Genomic DNA, 27,764 nt, shown 5'->3' on the forward strand with positions numbered 1-27,764 from the left:
ATAGTATGACACAGATGCCGTACATGGTCAAATGACCAAATTTACCCCAGGTAACTCTCGGAAATTAAATAAAAATTCCGACTTGGTGGACCCACATTTTTGTACGGCACTGAGCGGTTTCTTATTATTTTTAATGGATCTATCGATGGTTAAGAATGCCGTACAAAAATATATGACCAAAATTTACCGAGTCTACCTGTTCTTTTGAATTCTCATCTGCACTCAGTTGGACAGCTTACAAGTGACGGCATAGTGATGAATCTTATTATTTTTTGCTCTTCTTTCGTACTAGATATGTCCCGTGGTGGTTCATTTGACCCATATTTTTTTCATATGCGGGCTTGTAGTCTATTACTCCACAAGTTGATTGAGTGTCGAATACTCCGATTACAACCACATTTGGGGCGAAATAGCAACCATTTGCGAAACATTCATAGTCTTTCGTTTCATGTATTTAATTATCTATGAATAAAACTAGTCAAGTGTAAGTTTGCTTTATACATAAAAATTACGAAAACCTTAACTAGTTTTTATTAAAGTTGACACAAAAGGCCTGAAGACATAAGGGATTGACCAGATGGTCAATCAGATGGGAGAGACCTGGATGGTCCATATTTTGATTTACGTATTAAGTTTCTGGTCTAAATAAAAGCAGAAAAAGTACTTATCAATAACACACAGGATATATAGACAGACAGGCGCAAGAGCTCTATTTAAAATTATTTTTACCCTTCAGTAGTTTCTCCTTGCAAAATAAATAAAGGTAACAAATTTGCTACAAGAGCCTTCACTCTGAGGTTGTTTCGCTAAGTTAAATAAGGATCGAACCTGAGAATGAGACAATAAGCCGAATATTTGCATACAGCTTTCTTTTTCCTTTTGTTACCGACATGTGAAACGAAATGTTAAATAAATTGTTGGTTTACACAAAGTATTTCTTCGTAAATTTTCGACTCTAGATTCTTGTATTATTTAGAAAACTAAAACTTAAAATCGATGCTTTCTGTGTATATTAATACGAAATTTTAAGGTCACCTCGTATGTTTGTCTATTTGTGACTTTTGGTAATCCATATTGAACGAAAGTTATTTCAATTTTTTTGTTTATATTGTTTTAAAAGCGTTTAAAATAAATTATTAGAGCATGAATCAGACTGATTTTCCCGCTATTTCATATTCAAAGAGCATTGAACCCTCCTAGTATTTTACGTTTATCAAAAATATAAGCTGAATTAGTTTCCTTTTTTTATTTCATTTTAAATGACAGACTGTTACACCTCACTTTTATTCATATTTCTTTTTTTTATATAGAACATGATTGTAAGATTTTCTTAACTTTTCTACCATACTGTTGATGTTAGAATCGAATAGCGTGTCGCATAGCAAAAAAGATCTTTCACCGTTTTTGGACAAACTAAAAATCCTGTTTTATTTGCAAACAAGTTTTTGAATTGACACGTGAATGTGTAAACAGTTTAACGACTATAAGGAAACTAGTTTTGTCAAAACTTGTATCTAAATGTTTGTACGCCTAGTTAAAACATGGAGTGATGTCATAGTCTTTATTATTCACATTTTTTTTATAAATTCTATAGATTTTGTTTCAAAATTATCTGATACAGGAAAATAGTCAAATTATTAATTTAAATTCGGGGGCACTGATACCAGATCGTTACTAGAAAAGCACAATGACCATCATATAGGGTCGTCATTGCCCTCCCACATTTAATTTGGTTTCGTCTAATTAGTGACTTAAAACTAGGCATTCTAATGAAATAACTATAGATTTAAGTACTCATCCTTAGCTACACAATTTGTTTGTTTGTTTTAGCGACTGTTTTGAGAATTAGCCTTGTAATGTCTTCCATTCATTTTAATGTGTTTGTTTAAACTGTGTACCTTCATCAATAATAAAGTAATTAACCGTCCTCAATAAACTATTGGTTAGAATTAATCAAAGATGGTCATTAAGATGCTTGCGTATTTTCCATCGAAGATACTTTAGTTTAAGTGCATCGTTCCTCATCTGAATACATTATGGTGTTTAGTCACGTTATTTTTAACATCTTGTGATAAATTCAGTCTTTTAATCAAATATGGCTATGTGTCTTGTTTAAATTCTTTGTCATTTAATTTATAAGTATGAAATTGTAAATTGTCGGGCTTGAATGAATTTTAAGCAGATAGACAAAAATTGCATTGAGATAATGAGCCAAAAATGTTCAGAATATAAACATTAAGGTAACTATTTTTTGTTTCTGCCCGAAAAGCAAAAAAAAATCTGATGAATTATCTTGCATTTTATTTAAATTTTTACTGAAAATTTAAAAGGACCTTAAAATTAAAGGCACCATTGAAATTCCAAATTCCATTGAAGAGATTAAGGAATTCCAAGCGTACAATAAAGATACCTGCGGCCCATTCGTCTTCTGTGTTAGTACATTACATTGACAGTGGGTTCGATTTCTGTGCAACACATGAAGCGTTATAATGCGTAAATCAATGCAGAACAATGTTATATCTGAATCTCAGTAGCCCTTGATATTATATCATTGTTTGGTTTCCTTAACTGATGGGCTATATAAATTTCGGAATTATTTTTGGTCAGTGTATATTTTTTTAATACAAAGGTGTTTGTATAATACAACAACCTCCTTACGTAATAATCATCCTTAAACTTTTTCATGTTTAGATAAATCTTATGCAAATTAAAAGACAAATTTCCAACATGCTCCCAATTTAGCATAACCAAGCGTTACTCCAGGATTGCCATTTATTATGCGCGATGGGCCAGGTTCATCGACCCCAAAACACATGGTATTCATCTGACTTCTTTATTGATATTGCATGCAATTCTACTTAAAATTGATTAACTTATGGCCGACAATGAGATGCGAATATATTGAATCAATTAGGTGTTGACTGTTGATGCAACCGAAGCGTTTGGATATAGAACATGGTTACGACATAGATTGCAATTAATTTATGATCGTTTACAAGTGTTAAAATTTTCTTCATCAAAAATAATTATTAATGAATTTAAGCATTGATATACATTAGTGTATACAAGACCATTCATGTTGTTAAGCACTCATAAAAATATGATTTATCCATAACAGATGCGAGGACTATTTAGGAGAATTAAAATTTTGTACAAATAGCTCTATAATTGCTTCCAAGTTTCAGACTTATCTTCGTCGTAAGCGAAGAATGAAGATATTATTCTTCGCCACTTTCCTCACCATACGATCTTGTCACAACAGTTCTAACTCTATAAAACTAATAAATAAACCTTACCACACAGAACCCACCGAGAAGCCCTCACATGTCCCCCTTACGTTGATTTATTAAATTAGAACAGTAACAATTGGACAATTCCCAAAGTTTTGACAACACGCGACTGATGGTCTATTATTTCCGCGGTCAATCCGGGCGCAATTGGTCTCGAATTGAATGAATTGCCCAACCACTTGTTGTTAATTGATGCTCAAATAACACACGCTTCCTACTCATTGCTTGATTGATTGGAGGTACTTGGTTGTTAGTTGATTTTGAGCATGTACTTCTGAGGTTAGTAGAATAACGATAGAAGTTCTAATGTCCTGTTTTCATTGGTAGAATTTTATGAATGACGACTCGTTTCAATGAAATCAAAATCGAATATGCAGTATTGCATCATTGTTGATCCAACATAAAAATAAGTTTTATATTATATCGAATATTACTAGGCCGTAATGAGTAGAATGTATACTTACTTTGCCATTAGACTTGTCAACCAGCTGTATTAATAAAACACAGAATATAAATTAATCGTAACCAAGGCAATACAAATACAGATCAAGAAATATTTTTCCTTTGATATTCGATTACACGTCAAATATTTGTGGAAATCATCGGAGACATACGCCATGCACCAGCAAAGCCCTCGAGGACAGGTTCTGTGATCGTTGCGCACGCGCAGCGCACCGATGCCTCTGGAGTTTATTGTTTGCTAGAACAATATAGCGGATGTAAAGAATAAATATGTATTGAACTCGAAATTACAGTTTTATCGATGTTCGAGTTAAATTGTTTTTAGATTACGGTAGGAGTAATGATCTCATTGGAGTTTTTAACCGATCCCACGACTTCTGTTTATGTGATGCATGTGTTTGCGCAATTATTAAAGGTTATTGTGCTTTGAACGTAAACATTTCAGGGTATAGTGAAGTATGTACATTCTACATGATAGATGTTGAAAATTTATTTGCAGCTATATTCTTGATTTAGATTCAAGGCCATGTGGAATACGTTAGGGTACTTGTAATGTAATCTTTTGGGGTGATAGAGTATTCCATCTAAACTTTTTCTGTTTTAATAAAATGCAACGTTACCTTACTAAGGTGATGAGATGTTCTAGCATGTACAGATACAATTTAAAACTTTTTAATTATAAACAACGTTTTACACGCGTTTTTAACTAATGGCCTGTGCACTGGCACACCTGTGATAATTATCCGGATCGAGAGGGTGAATCCCTCCGAAAATATAAATAACGTACAGACATAATGAATACTTTGATGTGTGTTTATCATTGCGTGACGTCATTTCGTGTTTCATCGACCATTAAAACTTTTTAATATTTTTATGACGAGAGTCGCGTTGGTATTTTTGCTTGTATTCTGTTGAGACATAATATTAAGATTTAAGACGTACCTAATTATTTTGTAGAGGTCGCTGTATTCTACCAAAGATTTTATAACTACATATTAATACATATTTATTTTTAGACCAATAATTAGATACAGTTTCTAATATCATCCTATCATAGAATTAGTTGAATGATTGACTAAAATATAATTCTTCGTCATAATTAAGTAACAAAATGTAATGTATCAATTTCGTAATATCACCAATCTGGCCCCACACCCTAGGGACGCCTACGTTCAATTCGATGAAATTATTACAAATTATACAATGCCATGGCAATGATTCGGTTGAGTGGCCGTGGCCCGTGACTGTCATACCGAATATACCCATATTCGGTATGACACTCATTTTTATGAAAAAAAATTATAATTTTTATACCCTTTATATTATGTATGCTATATATGCAGTGTAGAGCAAATAAAAATAATTGTTATAATTACTTTAATTCTATTATCCATACAGGCGAAATAAAAGTGCAACTAGGTATGTATTTAATTTCCTAATGACTATTTAGTGTTATTACTCTAAAAAGCTTCTCAGTTCTCAGTAATGTTTCAGCTTAACGATCGCGTCCATTGTAATACTGTGTCGATATACATTTAAATCCAAGCGATTAAAACGAAATGCCACTTAATTTCATATCAATTGATTGCTTTCCACCAATCAAACGTCTCAATCATAATTTCATCACATCCGAAGACATTTTAAAAGCACTCCGAGTCCTGTCATCAGATAAGTTTCTCAAAATGGCGACCGATATAAGTCGAATGGTTTAATTACAACTGTCGTTGTTAACAAATCGACGTCGAAATTTAATGTCTTAATGAAGGGTATCGTTAGTTATTATTTTTATACAGGCTGCTCTCAAAATTACAAAAAAAAATGTTAGCGTTTTTTCCAAGCTATAGTGTTCAGTTTTATTGTTCAATAAGGAAGAAAAAAAACACTGGGACTAGATTTTGACATTCTTCATAATTTATGGAAATGCCCATGTAGGTAAAATATAATCTGAGTCAGAATTTTCTATTTCAAGTCTTTATCCTCTTACCGTAAGAGTCTTACCAATCCATTAACGAAACATTGAACACCCTGTATATCAAAGAAATTGCCGCGCTATTATGGCCTCCGTTAATTTCTTATAAGAAAGATAAGAACAATAAAAAGACTATAATTTACTGGTTGCAGTATAATGCATGCCATTAAAGGAATCGTGATACATATCGCTTCAAGAGCTTTCGACGGACATACATGGCTTGTATGGAAATCAAAATTGTATTTACTTTATCATTTTAAGTATTTTATTAATTACATTCGCCGCGGTTTAATGTCTTGTTCGTGAAATGTTGGCCGTGTTTCGGTGGGTAATTAAACACTGTGAGTGATTTCAAAACGAATTTATCATGATGATGAAATATATTTAAAAGCTTGATATTGATCTTTTAAATACAGGATTTGTGCTGACTAACTTTAAAGTTTCAGACATATAGTAGACTAGCTATGCCCCGTGGTTTTACCTGCATTGCTCCGCTCCAGTTGGTCTTGGCGTGATAATGTATAGCCTTTTGCTTTGCTCGATATTTAACACCGAAAGAATTTTTCAAATCGGACCATTAGTTCCTGAGATTAGTGCTTTCAAACAAACTTACAAATAAACTATAGATGAGTCATGAGTAATATGCCTGTATGTTTTTACCTACTACATTTAAAATGCTAGAATGAAATACGACCATATCTTATACTTACATCCCCATTCCCAAAAGTTAATATTGTGTATCTTCTCATTTATCTACCGTCTATGTACTTATTGGCACATTTCGTTAAACTGCTATAATTCAGTGTCACAAGACAATACTTTCTAAAATCAATAATGTGACATGTCTAAGATAAGGCATGTCAACCATGTTATGACTAATATCGCGTGCCATAGCGTGTAGAAATGTCGTGTTTTCCCCGTGACTCACGCCATGTGCTTTTGTAAAGCTGTTTCACACGTGCCAAATTAGGGTGATAGTGTGTAAGTGTCTTTATTGCTGTAACGTAATTTATTTAATTAGGCATTTAGGTAATATTTAGAAGTTTGTGAAGGTTTCGATATTTCTAACCATTTTGGCTTGTTTAAATTTAATCTGGCCGATGTCGGGTTTTTCTTGTAACATCTGTTCATAACGATTAAAATCGTGGTGAAGTTTTCAATTAAATTTCAGTTTATGACTTTGAATAATATTTTCATAGTTTTCTATTATATTTTCAAAAGTACCTATATTTAAAGATGGGCAATACATCTCTCTACACTGAAAGCTTGTTATTTCATAAAATCGTTCCTTTATATTAGGGATGTAACGATACATGATTTTGCCGATACGATACCGATACCGATATTTGTAATAAAATATCGGCGATACCGATACCGATACCGATATCGATGGCTTGGTAGAAAAATAAATAGTGAATTATGCATAAAAGTTACCAACATTTAACAGAGACTCAACTGTAAATCGTATTCTTTTAAATAACAATGCCAAATCAAAAAAGAAGAAACCATTTATTTTAGTATTATTATTTTGCAAAGTCAGTTAAACTTTAAGTTATACACATACAATCAGTTCATAATAAAAGTTTACTATTGGTAGAGTTTTTTCAAAAAACAAAGTGCGCACGCGCGGGCGGCCTCCCGCATAGTTCATTGGGCGCGGTTTTTTAAATTGTTTGATATCGTTATCGGTTGTTTTATAATCGGCGATACCGATATATCGGCTTGCCGATATATCGGCCGATATATCGGTATCGTTATCGGTATCGTTACATCCCTACTTTATATGTTATGTCTGAACTAACCAACTTACTACGAGCTATTTTTAAATCATAACAGAATGAAAGTTTATACTAAAATCACTGAGCTTCAGCTTTATACCTACGGCTTCTGTCTAGACTAAACTTAATGCATCTAAGTTATACTTAGTGGTTTTAGTTTACAGTAATGTGCTATAAGTTTCAGTAAAGTAAATACAATATTATGCGTCATAATAATTTTATTTATTTTCGAAATTATTACCTAGATGTTCCTACTTGACCACTTTATCAACCAGTTGGATTGGAATAAACTTAGAATATTATTCACCTTCATACTTTGTTTATGCAATTCAATTTCCTATTGTATTTATTGTGCATATAGTTTGCTAAAAATACTCGAATCATTCTTTGAGAATTTCATGCATAAAAACAAAATCGATTTAATTGCAATCTTTCGTCAATCGTATATCTTTTTATTAATTTAATTTTTTTTTTAATTTAATTTAATTTAATTTTTCATAATGTTTACGCATTTCCAAACGTGAAAGCCAGAGATTCAATAATGCTGTTTGATTTCATACGATTTGTTGTGTTTGTGTTTTTTAAATATAACAAAACTTGGTGTCATATAACAATAGATTCATTAAACAAATTCGTGTAGCGACTTCCTAAAACGAATGTGAGTACAATTTGTAAGTGTCAGAGCATTACATAGCTGTAGCGACATACCTAACTTGTGATATGGCCAATGAGACAGGCTTGTCATTCTGTACTGTCGTGTGGACAAGTGAGATTTTACTGATATAAAAATATGTTTATAATAAAAACCTAAAGAAATCTTTTATCGACATTAGAATATAAATAATTTTAATTATTATTATTCGATAGATAGTTAAGTTTTTCCAACCTGCATGTACTTGAAAAAAAAAATAACATTATTATTTAATTTCACATTTTAATACAGTCGTACACAGAGGAAACCTTACAACTACTTACAAAAAAGAAAGAGCACAACTTATTTGGCGGCCTTAAGACTATTAATTTGATTCAGATGTTACTAAAATAATGTAAGAAATAATATCAGGTACATAATATAATATTATTCTTCTTGACTGTCCACAATCAGTTAAAAGGGTATCCCTAAACCGATTAAAGCGTGGTGGGGAGACGAGGTCGGGGTGGTAACTAATGATCATGTACCTATTACCTTATGACGTCATGAATTTTTAAATTATTCGCTTATTAATGTTCCTACATTTATCATTAGATCACGATTTTATTTTAAGAAATAACTTCATTCATCTTGTCTTAATTTAAGTGTAAAATTAGACCGAATTAAAAAAATAAATAAATTAGGTACCTACATGAATGTTACCTTGTTAATGGGTACAAATTGTATTACGGCTTGGTCACATTCTATATGTATATGAATAATATTCAATAAATAGGACTCTCGCAAATGTAATGTTATGATTGAAATATTTATTCGAATGTGATTCGAACAGAACATTAATTTGGAACATACACTAAATTTAATCAAAGAAATAGTGCTTGAAAAGATTAACGCAATTGCTATAAATTTCTTCATCAAGAATGCACATAAACCTTTTACAATAAAATACAATTAATAAGCACGTGGCTTCGTAATAAATTTTTACAACAACCTATTTACATCCATCATCGGTTAAGGCCACGCCCCTAGTTTCCGAAATAATTAAAAATAATTAACGTTTTCACTTAAATACAAATCATAACTGCCTTTTAACTGTACAAGCAATCTTTAACATACTTTTAAACGATCGTCACGAATGAGAGTGCCCATTATATTACGACTCACGTGATTACAATAATTATTACAAACACAAACAAAATAATAAATCTTAAAATTAAAAATAAATAAACATTATTTTAGACATTGCTCAAATTATTAACTTATTTTATTGTTTTTAAAATTGTGGAACCCTTTATGAATTGTTTTAGATTGTAGGTACATATTTATACGTATACGCATTTTAAGTCAAAGTCACCTGAAATCCCGTAAAAATATTTTTTCTAATACATCATAATATTATGAATTATTATCAAATTTGTGCAACAATTACTAATACTAAAATTATAATAATATGTTATATTTTACGATTATCGTACAATGGAAACGCGCTCCGCTAAAAGGCATATCCATTGAATTTTTGCTTCGAAAATGAAATATTTTGCCTCCTGGGCATTAAATTAAGTTATTGCCAGTGATTTTTCACTCATACTCTGATATAAAATCGATATTCTTATCATATCCAATCTTTTAATCGATACGACGTCTGATGGTTTTATGTTTATTGATAAAATCTTTATATTTTACATAATTTTAGATTTCGGCGAAGACACAGTTGATTAATTTTATGATTATAGCCTGTAATCTGCGTGTACCTTTTTTGAATTCATTGAATATAATCTGTAATTTATACATACCGTGTATCACTTCACTACATAGGTCATAGTATAAAACAAACTCGCTTTTTCTGTCCCTATATCCCTTTGTATGCTTAAATCTTAAATACTACACAATGGATTTTAATGCGGTTTTTTTAATAGATTTCTCGAGGAAGGTTTTTGTATATAAATTATTAGGTTTTAGTCAAAGCGGGCGAAGCCGCGGGCGGAAAGCTAGGTTCTTCATAAACGAATCTAAAAAGGTGCATCAAACAATTATAATTTCAAAGAATGAATTATGGTTATGTCTGTTTTATTATGTTCTCCGAATCTTAGGATGAGGATACACATCCGGCACTTCCGAATATCGTTTTATTGTTTTTCTTGTAATTTATTTTAGGAGCTCGTATATTTGAAAGTTCATTTTAATAAATTTCTCAATGAAATGACGAATAACTGTAAAACATCTTAGCTTATTCTGCTCTTATTATCCAAAACTAAACAAATATAGTAAAACAAAAAGCTCTAATTGCTTTTATTATCCAACTAAACAAATGTGGTAATACTAAAATTTCTTGCCTATTTAAATGTTAAATTATTGTTACCAATGATTTCTCTAACATAATAATAATTGTTACAGACAACAACGTGGACAGTTCTCATCGACAGATCGACCAGAAGTCCAACCAGTGGTTTGGTGCGACTCTCACTAGCACTGGAAGAAATGGACCCATTGTGGTAAGATTTTTATCATTCTTACATAATAGAACACGGTAAAATTTGTAGTAGTAAAACTGAGTATGAGAATGATAACTAAGAATATGAAGTAAATAAATGAAACGAAACAGCTTCAAAATCTCAAATATCTTTCAAAAAAGTGTATCAAAGTCTCATTCTATGTATTCTAAAGATTTTTAGTTAATATCTTTATTTATACCAGCATTGTTTCAAAGCAATGGCATTTGCGAAGACGGTGACCCCATAATAGTGACCTATAAAGTTTATGGGACGACTACACCCTTTCCTGCTGCGCCCACCAGTCGCTTGATAGACTTGTCATTTACCAACTATTTTTATGTGTACGTACTGTAGTGTAGAGCAAAAGTTATGGTATATATTTAAAGGCTAAAGTGACGAATCACTTCCGAATTGTAAGAATATGTATTTAAATATTATCTTATAAGTATGGCTAATAATCTCATTTTGGAGCCAAAAATAATAAAAGAAAAACCTTCGGGATATTGTTTCTCCGTTCGTGTTCTATATATATTTTTATGTTGTGTATTAAATTTTTCATGATAATAAATACACCATGAAAAGACTAGGTAAGTATACATTTTAGGGCCGATTTTTCAATGCTTGGATAAAACTTATCCGTCCAATAAAGTTTTACACATGTTTTACACGATTACATTAAAATGTCACGTAAACTGTCAAATACGGGCAATTAGAATACGTTTTTAAAATGGTAGTTTTATACATTATTCGACGAATAAGTTTTAACCAAGGATTGAAAAATCAGCACTTAATTGAATATAATCGTAAGAGGGGAAACTCTCCTTTGTCTTTTTTTAATCATAACTTTTCGTTATCAAACAAAGCTTGACAATCAAACAATTTCACAATAACGTCATCAACAATAGGCTCGCTAATTAAAACAGTACTATCAATACTTGTACAGATAATATAATTCTATACTCTTGTGACCTTCTCGAAGCAATTTGTCAAACGCATCATTAGAAGCTTGGTATTTGTAAGTGGGTCATTCCTGGCCATAATGGGGTTACTTTTACGACTTGATACTGATAATAAAAATCTGTGTCGGGTCAAACCCATGGGTCAAATGTGGGCCATCACATTACTATGTATGCTCTGTAGGAGGTTTTATAAGAAAAAAACTAATTGGTATAGCTCATTACTTTTATGAGTTGTGCTTTATTCGTGGAACATTTTAAAAGTAATTTAGGCTAGATACCGTTTGAAATTTCTTTTTATTTGTGAATAGACATGTTATGTAGATATTATGAAATTAATCTTACTGTAGAATTACTCATTACTCAGACAATAACTACGTTAAGAATCTTTCGTAGAATGGGGAAGTGGAAGGGTATTAACCAATTAAAAATAAATTACTGTCATGACTCTAGTCTAATTACAAAAATTACACGGAATAACAACTTATAAACGAGGAGGTATCTATCTACCTTCCGATACAGACTTATGAACCTGCTGAAAATGCTGCATTTTATATTTATTATCTACCTATAGATAATTTAAACTGACGTGCATTAATATCTATATTCACGTTATTAGATATCATTAAATACTAATCTGTCACATGCATAATAAATGTCCCATTTACAACACAAGATTCGAAGAGGAAAATTAGCGCGTTTACGAGCATTTATTCATAAGGACGTCGGCTCGTTTTCATTGGCTCACTTTTTGCATTCCCAGAGATCACTCAAGCTGCGGACGTTTTTGCCCTGTGCCCATATGGGGAGGAATTTTTATTGGGGTATGCCGAATTAGTGCAAAAACGGGACCTTCTCAGACTGTTGTTGCAATTTGTTTAGCAGTTTTATTCCATTTGCAATCAACGTGTGCGGAATGCCCGATGCTGTATAAGTGTTACAGGCTGTTCTGTATTTATGTGCGATTAATTTGGGTTTACGTGAGGTGGTTTTTAAGTGCTGTGCTGTTTGAAGACGTATTTTAAATATCGATTGATTATTAAGTTAGAATATGATAGTTACACGATTTTGACGTTATGTTCAGTGGTAATTATTGGATAATAAATTGATAACAGTATTTAAATTCTCAAAATGATAATGTTTTTTAGTAAAAAGGCTTTAATATAGGTACTTACTTTAACTTTAATATGATGTGCAGGGAAATTAATGGTTTTGTGTAGCATATTTGTGTTGTTGAATTAGTTTTAAACTGTATTTTGGTGAATGCCATATAAGGATGTAGCATAATTTCATCCCTATTGTAAAATAGTTATATACCACTATAAAATAAACACACCCTGTACATTTAAAGCGCTATGTAAACTTATAATTGTTGGCTCGATCGAGTTTTTGTTGCAATCGTTTATTTATAACAAATCGCAAGCTAAGCTCGGTCTGTATGCCCACCACATGCTGTTGATGATTTTATTCTTATCCATTATACACTGGGGTAGATCCCTTTAAAAATAAGTAATAAAAAGTGCAAAAAAATCGCAGTCGGATGAAACCCATTAGAAAAGGAGGGGAATATGATGAAAATTAAAGGAAAAATAAATTACGGTCAATCCGAGTTCGGGAAGTGGGAGGGGGGAGCTTTTAAGAGAAAAAAAGTGTTTCTCTCGATTTCTGACAAAACTACAAGTCCTACGGAAAAAAGTTCAATGGCAAAGTTGTAGGTAATAAAAAAATCTACAACTTTTGTATTGACAATTTTTTCACATAACCTCAAAATTTAGGTGAAAAATTAAAAAAACCAAGTTTTTGGTTTTTTAATTTTAACTACTTCAAAATTTATTTTTTTTCTACGACATTTGGTAGAAACTTGCTTTATTATGTCCCAAATACACTGTAATTTATTTGATTGAAAATATTTATTTTTTCGCCTTATTTTGAATTAATACCAAAAAAACAACCTAATTTTCAATCGAAAAGTCACCCGTCAAAATATCAGCTTTTTTCAAAAACTTTGAGATCCTTTTATTCATCAAAATCTCTACTTTTATATGGTGTAAAAAAAATAAACCTTACCATAGTAAATGTTCTCAGGAAATGCTTACAAACAGTGTCATAATTAGCTTTTACTAAATCAGGCACACTTCTCGAACTCTATATCTTCTCTTGTATCGGCTTTTCGGTAATATTTCAAAAGAAAAAAAATTATCTGTTCTAAGTATAATATTTTACAGCATATTCAAAAGCAAAATGATGTCGATAAAACATTTCAGGTAGTTTGAGAAGTGTGCCTGATTTAGTAAAAGCTCATTTTCACACTGTTTGTATGCATTTTCTGAGAACATTTAATATGGTAATGTTCATTTTTTTTTACACCATATGAAAGTAGAGATTTCAATGAATAAAAGGCTCCCCAAGTTTTTGAAAAAAGCTGATATTTTGACGGGTGACTTTTCGATTGAAAATTAGGTTGTTTTTTTGGTATTAATTCAAAATAAGGCGAAAAAATAAATATTTTCAGTCAAATAAATTACAGTGTATTTGGGACATAATAAAGCAAGTTTTCACCAAATTTTGTAGAAAAAAAATAAATTTTGAAGTAGATAAAAATAAAAAACCAAAAACTTGGTTTTTTGAATTTTTCACCTAAATTTTGAGGTTATGTGAAAAAATTGTCAATACAAAAGTTGTAGATCTTTTTATTATCTATAACTTTGCCATTGAACTTTTTTCCGTAGGACTTGTAGTTTTGTCGGAAATCAAGAGAAACCATTTTTTTCTCTTAAAAGCTCCCCCCTCCCTTTTCCCGAACTCGGATTGACCGTAATTTATTTTTCCTTTAATTTTCATCATATTCCCCTCCTTTTCTAATGGGTTTCATCCGACTGCGATTTTTTTTTGTTTCAAAAATTATCTACTCTAGTCTATTATTGCATTCTCACGCTATTAAACTTTTTCAAGAAGATTGCATTTTTCATAACGTTTGCACACATAAAGTTAAAGTGGTTATTTAATTAGAAATTACGACCTCATAGTTCAAAGATATGAGATTTTTACTGATGGGTATTGATATATTATTCAGTTGATTGTCTCTTCATTCATTTTTCTTTTTTGAGTAGATATTTATTTACATTACTAAAATACAATTAATAACAGTATGTAGTATTACAGTGATTGATTTACAGTACCTATATACATTTTTCACATTCATCTAATTTTTTCTTACGAACAAAAATAATAAGAAAAATGCACTTACCACTATGCGAAGCTCTCCCTTTAAAAATATTTTTTTCTGCAAAGCGGTATCAACGCATATCGGCGACACATCAGCGATTATAATTGCAAACACACCATGCGATAAATCGTTAGATATCGCGTCGTATCCGTCGCGTTAACCGCACTTGCATAAGAGCGTTTCTTTTGTAGAGTTAACAAAACTATAGAACTTGAAGTACGATAAGACAATTTAGGAAGAATCTGCAATAATGTAAATAATGTTATCTGGAAAAACTAACTGCTTAACAAATAATCAACCAACACTCTTCGCCGCTAGTTCTTTAAATATTATTCCTTATAGAGACTTAAATTTAATGAATATGAATAACAATAGTATTATTTCATTTGTGTGGTCAATGAACATGACATTATTCAATTTTTTTGTCACCACAAACTACAAAGTACATGTCATATTTTGCGGTCGAAATCATGCGTCGAGGAAAAGCTAAAGCTAAAAAAAAGCTAAAGAAAGTTTCATTCCTGGTATTTTTTTAAAGTAAGCAAAAACGTGGGTTGTTTTCAAAATTAATAGAAATTAAAAGTTTGGGCATATCTATACTTTGTGAGGTCTATGTGGATGTTGATGAGACAGCTATATATGGTGTCCAACTGATCAGTGTCACGATAGATGACTTCTCAGTACTTCGCATTGTTTACTTGCTTCCACTTACAGCTTCTTAATGTATTTCACAGTATTATATAATTTTAGATATGTAAAATTATTAATTTAGTTATGTGACTATTTATAACTGCATAACGGGAAAGTAATTAATTAAGAATTAAAAGAAATTATAATTTTCTACACATTATGAATTCAATTATCAGCCTTACTTAAAAACGTCTCTCAAATATCTTAGCTGTTGATCAACTATATGTCTAGGTACATGAATAACATAAAGTGTAAAATATATTATCTACTCTTATAGCACAGTTATAGTTAAATCTAAAAAACAGAATAATATCAATAGTCAGACGTATTAAGTGAGTAAAACATTCTACTAGGAATTCCATCGTTTTTGAAAACCTCGGTCAAAATATTTTTTTTACTTTTACAACAGATAATATACTACAATACTAGTACTGGTATTACTAAATTTAAACTCATCGCGAATGACAAAACATTCTTAATTCAAATTACAGGCCACAAAAACATACTGCATTTAATAAAATCACGATATACTTTTTGTCCCTATATTGGAAAATTAATGAATAAACATTGCACCAAATTCCGGTCACCCTGTGAAAAGGGTATTTAAACAAACAAATTGCGCGGTGATTTGTCAGCCATGTTGATTTCTTGTGACGCGCCAAATATGGCCGCAGTTGACAGGCGCGCGTCTGCGCCTTATACGTCGCATTTCACGTATTGTCTTCAGCCGTGTCTGCGATGTTTTGTGCTATCAGACCTTTTTTGTAAGACCCCTAACAGATAATAAATATGCTGGTTTGCGAAGCTGGCGACCACTGAAATGGCGCGCTTCGAAGATAAAAACGTTTTCGAATTATGAAAATATTTATATTGGCCATTCAAATTTGGAACCAGGCACATAATTATCTAGGTGACATTTTCTATTATGAAAAGAGCATGATTATGGAAGCCCGGTGTCGTAGGTCTACAAATGAATATATAGCCATGAACTGTTATTAAACGTATCCTTTCTTTTTTAATAAGTGAAAAGTCTCAAGACCATATCACTACATAGTATAAAACAAAGTCGCTTTCCCTGTCCCTATGTCCCTATGTCCCTTTGTACGCTTAGATCTTTGAAACTACGCAACGGATTTTGATGCGGTTTTTTTTAATAGATAGAGTGATTCAAGAGGAAGGTTTATATGTATAATTACATCCATTAAATAGTGGAGAAGTACCGTTATTTTTGGGGTTTCTAATGTGATGTCGTAAAAAAATTACATTTTTTCCGCTAACATTGCAAACGCAGGCTGAACCCTACGAGTTTTATCAAAATAATGTACTAAGTATTATACACATTGAAAAGGTCTACAGAAAAGTCCGCGATGGTATATGTCTATCTCTTATGGATAACCCACAATAACTTTTTTTTTTCATTTATATTTTACGACAAATAATGGCTAATTTTCGATGCGATTTTAACCAATACAGCATTAATCCTTAACCAATTAAATACCTTGAACACATTGTTCATTTAATATAGATCTATATGGCTCTTTACATCGTATGATTTAAGTGAATATTTTCGAAGATATTACAGACTAGCGACCCGCCCCGGCTTCGCACGGGTGCAATGCTGATACTAAATACACTACAGAAAAACTGTGAACTTTGTCTAAAAAACATAGCGGCCCGGCCGGCCGGTAGCGCCGCAAATGCTACGTCCCGCAATTTTTAAATCTGTAATATCTTCGAAAATATTCACTTAAATCATACGGTGTAAAGGGCCATATAGATCTATATTAAACGAACAATGTATTCAAGGTATTTAATTGGTTAAGGATTAATGCTGTATTGGTTAAAATCGCATCGAAAATTAGCCATTATTTTTCGTAAAAAGTAAATGACAAAAAAATGTTATTGTGGGTTATCCATAAGAGATAGACATATACCATCGCGGACTTTTCTATAGACCTTTTCAATGTGTATAATACTTAGTACATTATTTTGATAAAACTCGTAGGGTTCAGCCTGCGTTTGCAATGTAAGCGGAAAAAATGTAATTTTTTACGACATCACTTTAGAAACCTCAAAAATAACAGTACTTTTCCACTATTTAATGGATGTTATTATACATATAAACCTTCCTCTTGAATCACTCTATCTATTAAAAAAAACCGCATCAAAATCCGTTGCGTAGTTTCAAAGATTTAAGCGTACAAAGGGACATAGGGACATAAGGACATAGGGACATAGGGACAGGGAAATCGACTTTGTTTTATACTATGTAGTGATTTAAAAATTGCGGGACGTAGCGTTTGCGGCGGTACCGCCTACCGCGGCCGGCCGCCCGGTGCGGGTCGCTATGTTTTTACTTTTTATATACAACGTTCACAGTTTTTCTGTAGTGTATTTAGTATCAGCATTGCACCCGTGCGAAGCCGGGGCGGGTCGCTAGTTATTATTATATCAATCTTTTCTTCTATAACAAAACGTAATTGTCTTTACATTTATTTTATGTCTTATTGACTTGCAAGTATTGGAATAGAAACTTCGAAAAGTAATAGTTCATCATTAATTCATTTAAGTACATCCCATCTTAAAGAAATCTCAAATAAATCCATTTAACATTCTATTAAAGCATCAAAGAATATGAAATTAGACACGCGTGCCGTGAAATGTAGCAAAAACCATTGGAGATAGGGTTATGAGGCTTCATTATGATCTATTATATCCGTGGATTTGTTCCGCATAACTATTTAAAGACTGTATTGTTATAGTTAAAAATTAAACAATTTCAATTTGATACAATCGAGATGATTGGATTTTATAGAGCGTGTTATTTTTGTTAAATAGAGGCAGTTTATTTCTATCCAGTACCTATAGTAAAAGTACACCTACACATTATATAAAAACAAAATATCATATTGATATTTTCAATTCGGTTGATGAAGTTTAAACTGCTTTTGTTTTTTAATTTATCTACTTCTCAGTTACTTGCCATATGCAAGTACCTACTGTTCATTAGGTATCAGTTGTATACGTAGTATATTATTATTAGTCTGTGGTATCAGTAAATATGGTTCCTTTTAAACATTGTCTAACGATCTCAAGTAACAACGTTAATGACAGATTTATTTGAACATCACGCAATAACTATGTAAAAATTATTTATTAAACTAGTTAGTAATAGGTAAAAATATACTAAAATTGCACCGAATAACACACTGAAGCCCCAGAGCTTAACATAGCTATCGTGCAAGCCAGCCAAGTGTCGGCGCCTCCTCCCTTTGAGGAGGAATACCGACAATTATCGGCATCAAGGACTGCCAAGTCATTGTGCACTATCCCATAGCCCATCGTGATAAACTCAGAGAAAGCATAAGTCACTAGATAAGCAATAAGCATGGCTTTACAAGGTCAAGGGTACTTATTTGATGTAGAAATGAATAATCAGATTGATTCAATGGGTTTCATATTTTTTCTGTTTTGCGAAGAATTCTTCAAGTAGATAGAGAAATTCACAGTTCAAATAGTTGTCTTATTAAGGACACTAAGAAAAATGTTAGTAAAAACGGTCAAATTGTAGAATTCTAGTATAGGATACAAGAAAGATAGAGAATGATATTAGCTTATTATAAATTGAATTGGTCTATAATAAAACTATTAAAGATTTATTACAAGTAATAATGCTGGAATACGATGGATCATATAATGCAGGAATAAATTTTATTATTGAAGTCGACGTTGTTCTTAAACATAAAGAAGATGGTACTTCTCAAGAATATAATATTATATTAACCAGTTTAAGTAACTATAAATATAACCAATTCAAACATACGATTTCTAAAAGGCATGTGCATTTAAACAAGGATTTAAATTTTAACAGCACATTTGCCTTTTGTATTGTTGTCAATATCTCCGAGCTGTGTGATAAAAGATCAATAAGAAAATCATTTTGTTTCCTGTTGAGGCGTCTGCGCAGCAAATAGGCGTGATATACTGCGCAGGCTTTCAGTATTCCTTGCTTTGATTAGCGATTCAGTTATAAGCGGTTAGCGAATGGTTAATTAATTGTTCTTACAAGTATAAGATTATTGTTATCTTAGGATTTATTGTTCTGAACTTTTATTATTGATATTCTTTTGTTATGGTAAATTATGTTTTCGATCTTATATTTATGTTTCTACTATCTCAATAATGTTTTTGTAAGTAACATATTGATTTATATTATGATTAATGTGTATAATATGGCTATAAAATCTAAAGATCCTTTAACTTCCCTTATCAAAATTACTTACATTACACAATAAATTCATCGCTTCAGCTATCTTAACATAGAAAATAGCCTCCTCTTACTGAAACGCTTTCTCTTACACCATGTACCACCACACACGGCAACATCTCCGCAAAATAATAACGCGGCGTCTTCAGCTAATAACACCCCATTGTCCTGCGGCAGATACTGCATTATAAATACCCTATCATCGGATAGCTATAATTAAATGTAACGCTAGTTTTGCGGACATTTGAATCTTTGTGAAATTTAGCAATTTGTTGTGATGAAGTTATGGTTTGTGTGTATTACAGATTACTAATCTTTATTTGATTACAAGTTTATGTTTGTGTGTATTAATAATCTTTATTTGATTACAAGAGAGACTCTTTTTATTATGCCTAAATCATGAATGCAATACAACCTATAAAATTATTTTCTAAACATTAAACATTATATTTTGTTGTAAATTTTGAACAAAAAATCAATGCAACGTTGTATCAAGCACCAAACACAGCCCATATTTTTCACGATCTAAACCTTATATTTTGTAAAACAAAGAAGCCAAGTTTGGGATAAATGGCACTGAAAGGTTTTCGACGTTCCGCCAATGGGTTTAGCTATACATGGCGAGATAAACTTACCCTTAGCTTGTCTATCCGACAAATTGATGTGATTTATCCTCTATTGTATGCCTGGCTTGCTATTTAGCGTGCTTTCAGGATGTGATGTATAAATCTTGAGCTTTACAATGGCTGTGTTTAGTGACTGTATTTTTGTGGTTATATTGTAAGATTAAGTTTTAATCACACATTTGTAACGCTTAGTTTTGAATTAATTTTTGCATATAAATTTTTAACAGTTATTTCTAGAAAATGTGTACTTAAAAGTTAACGTATCTTTTAGGAAAAAATAACATATTTCCTGAATGGAACTAAGATCAATGCGTAATGAGGAATTCTATTATTTATTAGAAACTAGCGGTCCGCCCCAGCTTCGCCCGTGGTACATATATTTACGCTTTCTCTACATAAGAACAATCCTGGACTTCCACAAACATTTTAAAAAAAGAATTATCGAAATCGGTTCAGCCGTTCACTCGTGATGCCGGTGACAACGCGAAACGGGTTTCATTTTTATATACATATATATAGACATATCGCACTTATACAGAAAAACATAATATCTTAGTCTTCAAGTAACTAATTATTGCTCTAGTTATTACATATAAAGAAATCATATACCGGTAGTTATAATTAGGAACAAGTGAAGAAAGTTCCCAAGATAGCGCGACCCTTACAGCTTCCTCTCCGATAACTTGCTTCGGAAGATAGTTTATCTTCACACAATTTATTACTTCTTAATATTATTGTGTCATTTATTGCGGCGCAGGCGCAAAGTGATAACAATTATGTTCTGATTACATTTATATGTAGTTTCGGCTTTAGTGCCTTTATAAAAATAATTTGATGGTGGTTAATTTTATCAGTATTTTGTCTTTTTTACTTTTAAAAGTAAAAGTAAAAGTTTATAAGAAACAGGCTAAAGATAAGAAAAATAATTTTATTACGTTTGAAATATGTTCGTTTTGTAAGTTCCGTCACTTAACATTTTAGAAGTACTTTCTTCATTGTGATAAAATTAGTATGAAATATAAATTTTGCTTAATTTTGAGATAGATTTCGAACAATCGGTTAAAGAAAATATAACAATAACAAGTAGGTAGGTACCTAGACATAAAATAGTATCTAGCCACAAGGGACTGAATTTAATTTATAAAGATTGGCCAATCGTCTAACGAAATCACAGACAAAAATTAAAATAGCGACCAAACCACAGTCGTGTGACACAAAAATCTCACACAAAAATCCACACAAGGATATAGGGAACGAGTTGCATTTTATTCATTTCTATTTCAATACATTGGTATTGCCATACCGGGCTGATCCGTATTTGGCATCGCTCATAACTGTGTACTATGTCGCACTACAGTTAATCTCAACCTGCCCAGTTTCCCTTTTTAAGATGTAACGGCATGTAGACAATTAAAGGAAAGAAACCCGTGGTATGGCGAGGGTCGCTTCGTAACTGTCGCTCTTGGCTGCTCTATATTTAATTGTGTGGTATACCGACTGGATATGTTTATGTTTCTAGTAAATTATACGAAAGCAGTGTAAATGTTTTGAGAGCGTTGGTATATAAATGTGTTACAAGCTGTTTAATATAAACAACTATTTTATATAATTAATGAAAATATCCTGTCCAGGATTTTTCCAGCAAACCCATCTTTAATACATTTTTAATAGACTAAATTGAAGGCGCTGAAATTCGACTTAGGTTCGGATCTTCTACTTTTATTCAAAACCAATATCTCTATGGAATCAAAATATGTTCTTTATTTTTCATTCAACCCCCGGTACAAGAGAAATAGACATAATATCATGTCTACATGTTTATTTATAATAACATAATTTATTTTAATTAATATTACCCATAAACGCACGTGATGAAAATTACGCTCCTCCAATTCAAGAATTTATACGAATATGAAGTTAATGTGGTGATTATTTTAATTTTCATGATTGCACCAACAATTTTAATCTTTCTGCTCGGTCAGAAATGAGTGCGCAAAATTATAATTCTGTTAATATGATGAAACTTAATTTACTGAGTATAATAAGATGCATGTGGCATCAATTAAGAAAACATATGAACTTAAATACTGTTTTGGAATTGAGTTTTCGTATCAATTAACAAATTAAAAAAAGAAACTGGTGCAGGATCTTAAATTTATTCTCAGAATATTATTCATGACGTATTTATAAGTTAGAATATTTGCTTGTATTTCGCAATGTTACCATAGATAAAGCAAACAGCCTTACATACATCTCCTAAAAAATTATCTGTGATACTTATCAATTGTTAGAAAATAAAACTTAACTCTCAAGTACGAGTAACAGTTCCCAGTTATCAAGTTTTTACACCAGCTCGTCTATTGAGACCATTCTCCCTTATAAGAGCACAACTGTAGTGGACACTTTTTCCTCTCCCTAAACAGTAGCGTTGCTTCGCGAAATTAACAGCAAACGTAGGTACTGTTAGATTTCCATATCTAAAGAGGTTACAAGGCCTTCAATGAAATCGACCTATTTAAGTCTTTACTTTGAAGAAGTTACAATAATTATAAAGATTAACGTTATAGGAGATATTTGCATATTCATTTATAAGAGATAACGAAAATATTAGGTGATAAGTGACAGACTTTAGAAGCAATTAAGCTGCGCGTGCGCTATATACTTGAGTAAGTGGATTTCGATGTACCAGTATGTGATATTGGATGCTTTACTGTTATAGTTACACAATGGCTTAATATCTTAAAGTATACATTGTTGACGAAAAATTCAAATTGGAAAATTATCTCAATGATTTACGAATATTTGATCCATACAAACGTAAATGTGGTTTGAATTATTTAAAAACTTGTTTACATCTATAACTATATATATTATGAAAACTGTTATCCAAATACCTCGATACTAAACGGCTTATAAATCCACAAAACATGAACATAAACAAGACAAAACAATTCAATTCGAATAAAGCCTTAAATCAACATTCAGCATCCTAAATCAATATTACAACAGATAGTATAATACTATACGATATTAGGTAACGTCATAATAACATAGTTGTACATTTCTATGATTTATAACAGTAAATCACACATAGGCATTGTGTCGGTGTGTGTCAAATGGGTCAAATGTGTCAAATGGGTCAAATATGTCAAATATACTCTGTGGGGAATGTGTTACAACATTGTGTCAAATGTAAGGGAGCGCGTGCTGTGAACAAATGTTTGCTTGTGGACCTTGCGTTTGTTAAATAAATAATGACTTGAGATTAAGAATAAACGTAAATTAGGTCTGAGGTGTTATGGAAATAGAGTTATGAAAGTATTGTGAAGATAATGTACAAATGCTACACAGCTACAGTAGGTCAATTAATATCGCCAATTTATATTGTAGGCTTGAAATATAAGTATTCTAACGACACCTGTGATTTTATGGTCAGATAACCACTACCGTTCCCGTAACATAAAAGGGGTTGCCAATTTAATATCCGTACGTAAAAATTACACATATTATCATCGACATTTTTGCGGTTTCTTAACGAATACAAGTTTATTTTTATATGACCCACGAGGTACATACAGTAAAATAATGTGTACTAGCGTATCTTAAAGTAAGAATAGTTCAGATAAAACCCAGCAAGTAGTGGAAAACCCCTTACAAAATTCAAAACATCAAAACAAACAAGAATTAAAAGGAATGAAAAAGCTCTGACTAATCCACGTAGAATTTGTTGAATGACATTATGCAACTTGTAAAAGTTTCGAATTAGTTTAAAATTGTTAATTCGGATTGTTTAATGGAACAGACAGCAATAAACTGGCAACATTAGCCCACTTCCAGCACTATTCTCGTCGCCGATTTGGGTCAGTTGTGTCAATTGGGCCGCTTTGTGCAATCTGTGCTGATTTACGTCTACATATTGGTTGTCTGTGATTTGATGTGGCCATGTTGTGGCTACTTTTATGGGGGTTTTTTAGTAGTAAGTTATTTCGTACGAAAAGAACAGGGAAAAGAAGTAAATCGTCTTTCTCAAGATTAGTTTTGTAATAAAGTAGGTATGTGTAGGTAGTCTGATATGTAAATTAGGTAATTCATTCACAAGGCTTAAATTATGATAACACTTGTATCAATACAGCTGACTAATGCCAGAAAATAGTCATAGTATATAGAAAATAGTTTAAGCCAAGAAAATAGTCACATATGATCATATTAGGTGACTAAATTTTTAAAATTCTTCAAGTGAAATCGTAATTTGAGAAACATTTCTTCCGAACTGTACTGATTATATTTTAAACGGTCCATTGCTCAAGTATGAGTAACGTAGGAAATTATCCAAAAGGTTAATAACCGACACTAAATCAGCTGACGAGCATAAAGGACATTGTGTTTGTCACGTGACTCAGAAACTGAATCAGTCTAAAGGTAGCATTCGGATCTGGGCGGCCGCGACCCGGCAGCCGCTGCCCCGCAGCCGCGACCGTGGTCGCGCCACACCGCTTCGTAGGGAATTGTATGCGATAGCTTTACCGACGCAAGCGACCGAGCCGCGCGGCCAAGGGGCGTGGCTTGCTCGCGACTTTGGCAGCGCCGCCGGACCGCTCCGGGAGCAGTACGGTCGCGCTGCTGGCGACGTTTACCGATGAAAACGACGAGTTTTTAGTTGAATTAATTGCTAAAAATCCACCACTTTACGATCCTCGACTCAAAACCTATAAGGATAATATTATGATAAAATAAATCGATTTTATTCCTCTTTGATGATAGTAAGACCAACATTATTTGATCGTCCTCTTCTTCGTCCTCTATTAGTCTCTTCACGAGTTCTCGCTTTCGTATATTTGACTATTATTTTGACTGAGTGCTGTTTGACTACTGCGCGTGGCAGTCGCTGCCCGGGTCGCGGACGCTGTTATCCGTAAGCTTCTGGCAGCGCCGCACAGCAGTGACAATTTTCCCGGCTGCAGGGCCGCGGCTGCCAGGTCGCGACAGCCCAGATCCGAATGCTACCTTAACATACGTTAAAAGGTGGGCTATAGAAATCGAATAAGAAAATAACAATAAATATCTCAGACATACTAAGCGGATATATTATGAAGGTATAAATGGTCAAATGAATGTTATCGTTTAGTGATAAATGAACTAACTACCTATATAAAAGTGTGGAGATCGTCGAACTGACTGACTGATCGTTGAGACTGTAGAATAGGATAAAACTGCCCCGAAATTTTAAAGAACCAGCCAAATTACAGCAGAAATACTTATACTTTTATACTTTGTTTTATCCTTTCGCTCTGGATAAGCATACCTTATTGTAATTACATCGATTAAAATTAACCTCGGGGATCTCAACTCTCCCCCTCAGTATATAGCCTCATAAATACCCCGCGGTCAAAGAGCGAACATCTAATATAAATTAAAGAAAGTTTATCTTCCCGATGTTTGAGTCATTCGGGCGAGTGTGATGCCAATAATGGTCCATTGATCGCTTGTCGTAAAACCGTTGTAAACAAACAGATGGACCATTTTATGGGCCCGATGTCGTGTTGCAAGATGACGCTGGATTCGTGAGACGTTGTTTCTTTATTTCTTTTACGTTTAACTTCAGAGGCCAGGATTATGAATCATGTTAGCTGTGTGGTTTTTGGTTGATTTTTGCGTTTCTAGGAACGTTGAAGCTAAGTGATTAGCATTTTGTATGCGCATTCAATTGTATAGAGTAAATTATAGAACTGGGTTTTAGCTGAATCTAAAACTTATGACAGTTAATTGATAAATGTGAAAGTTTTTATATGATCCTTGATTATGACAACGAAGATAAAATAATTGTCAAGCGCGGATCCAGGGGGGGGGTCACGGGGTCATGACCCCCCCCTGGGCTAGGTCCACGACCTAAGTGGACCACTAATTTAATATTAACTTTTTTAATTTAACAAATTAATACTGTTCAATATGATGTTTTTATTGAATTTTGAGACATAAAAGTAATATAGAACAATGAAATCAATTACAAACGGTAACGGAAGAGAATATAACAAAAATTATAGAAAAAGTTTATTAGGGTCGACCTGTGGTCGTAATTTAAGGACAAATAACAGGTTTTACGATTTAAAAAAAAACTATAACTGCGGTAAAGTTGTATGTATACTCCATTGAAATGTTACATTTTTTAGGCCTAACCTTGCATTTTTTAGAGGACGCAATTTTATGTTTTTGATGTGTAGGGGGGGTCAGTGAGTAGCTAAAACCAAGTTTGTGGGGTTGCCACCCTTGTCCCACGGCCGCCATCTTGAAAATAGCGGTTGAAATGGTTTTTACGATATATCTCTTAAACTATTTATCTGATAAAAAAAATTGTTAGCATTATTTGTTGCAAATTAAATTTTCTACAACTTTTGTCCAGTAACTTTTTGTCGTAGAACTATAAATAAAAAAGTTATAAGCGAAAACGTTCAGAAATTAGAGCTTTTTATATTTTTCAATAAAACTTTTTTTTATCATTTTACGAAGAAATGATATCAGACCATTTTTGTAGATTGTTTTTCGAGGAACAACTTTTATATACAACATTTTTTCATTACGTCAATAGCTAAGGTTTTACAGCGCTCTGAAGTGAGTACTATTTTTCAGTACTCCTAACTATACATAATATAATGGCTATTGGCTCTTTTCCCAGACTCCAGAACAATGGAAGCACACTGCAGAACATTTCAGCCCTGCTTTTCGACGTAAAAAACACGCGCTTCCAGACTTCAAGTCAGTTCAGTCAATAATTAATAATTAATAATATTGCAAAATTAATTATTAATTATCAAAAATATTAAAAACAATTACTGATGACAAATTATTATTAGTACACACATAATATATGTATACTGTATAGTTAAGAGTACTGAAAAATAGTACTCACTTCGGAGCGCTGTAAAATCTTAGCTATTTACTTATATAATGAAAAAATGTTGTATATAAAAGTTGTTCCTCAAAAAACAATCTACAATAATGGTCTGATATCATTTCTTCGTAAAATGATAAAAAAAAGTTTTATTGAAAAATATAAATATCTCTAATTTCTGAACATTTTCGCTTATAACTTTTTTATTTATAGTTCTACGACAAAAAGTTACTGGACCAAAGTTGTAGAGAATTTAATTTGCAACAAACAATATTAACAATTTTTTTTATCAAATAAATAGTTAAAGAGATATATCGTAAAAACAATACCAACCGCAATTTTCAAGATGGCGGCCGTGGGTCAAGGGTGGCGACCCCACAAACTTGGTGATAGCTTCACACTGAACCCCCCTACACATCAAAAAAATAAAATTGCGTCCTCTAAAAAATGCAACCCCAAATGTAACTTTT

At 32.3% G+C, this 27,764-nt stretch overlaps 1 protein-coding gene across 3 annotated transcripts in view; it reads left to right on the forward strand.

The window, feature by feature from the left end:
* The window catches only part of if (integrin subunit alpha inflated), a 96,915-nt gene that overhangs the window by 37,466 nt on the left and 31,685 nt on the right, over positions 1–27,764 (forward strand). For all 3 annotated transcript variants that reach the window (XM_089699540.1, XM_089699541.1, XM_089699542.1), the window contains exon 3: positions 10,546–10,643. In XM_089699540.1, coding sequence (XP_089555666.1) covers positions 10,546–10,643 — 98 coding nt within the window. The remainder of the gene's footprint in view (positions 1–10,545; positions 10,644–27,764) is intronic.

This window comes from Colias philodice, chromosome 9 (assembly GCF_061535455.1).
Source record: "Colias philodice isolate Cphi_HAF_F1 chromosome 9, ilColPhil1 Martin Lab GWU primary, whole genome shotgun sequence".
Taxonomy (NCBI): Eukaryota; Metazoa; Arthropoda; class Insecta; order Lepidoptera; family Pieridae; genus Colias; species Colias philodice.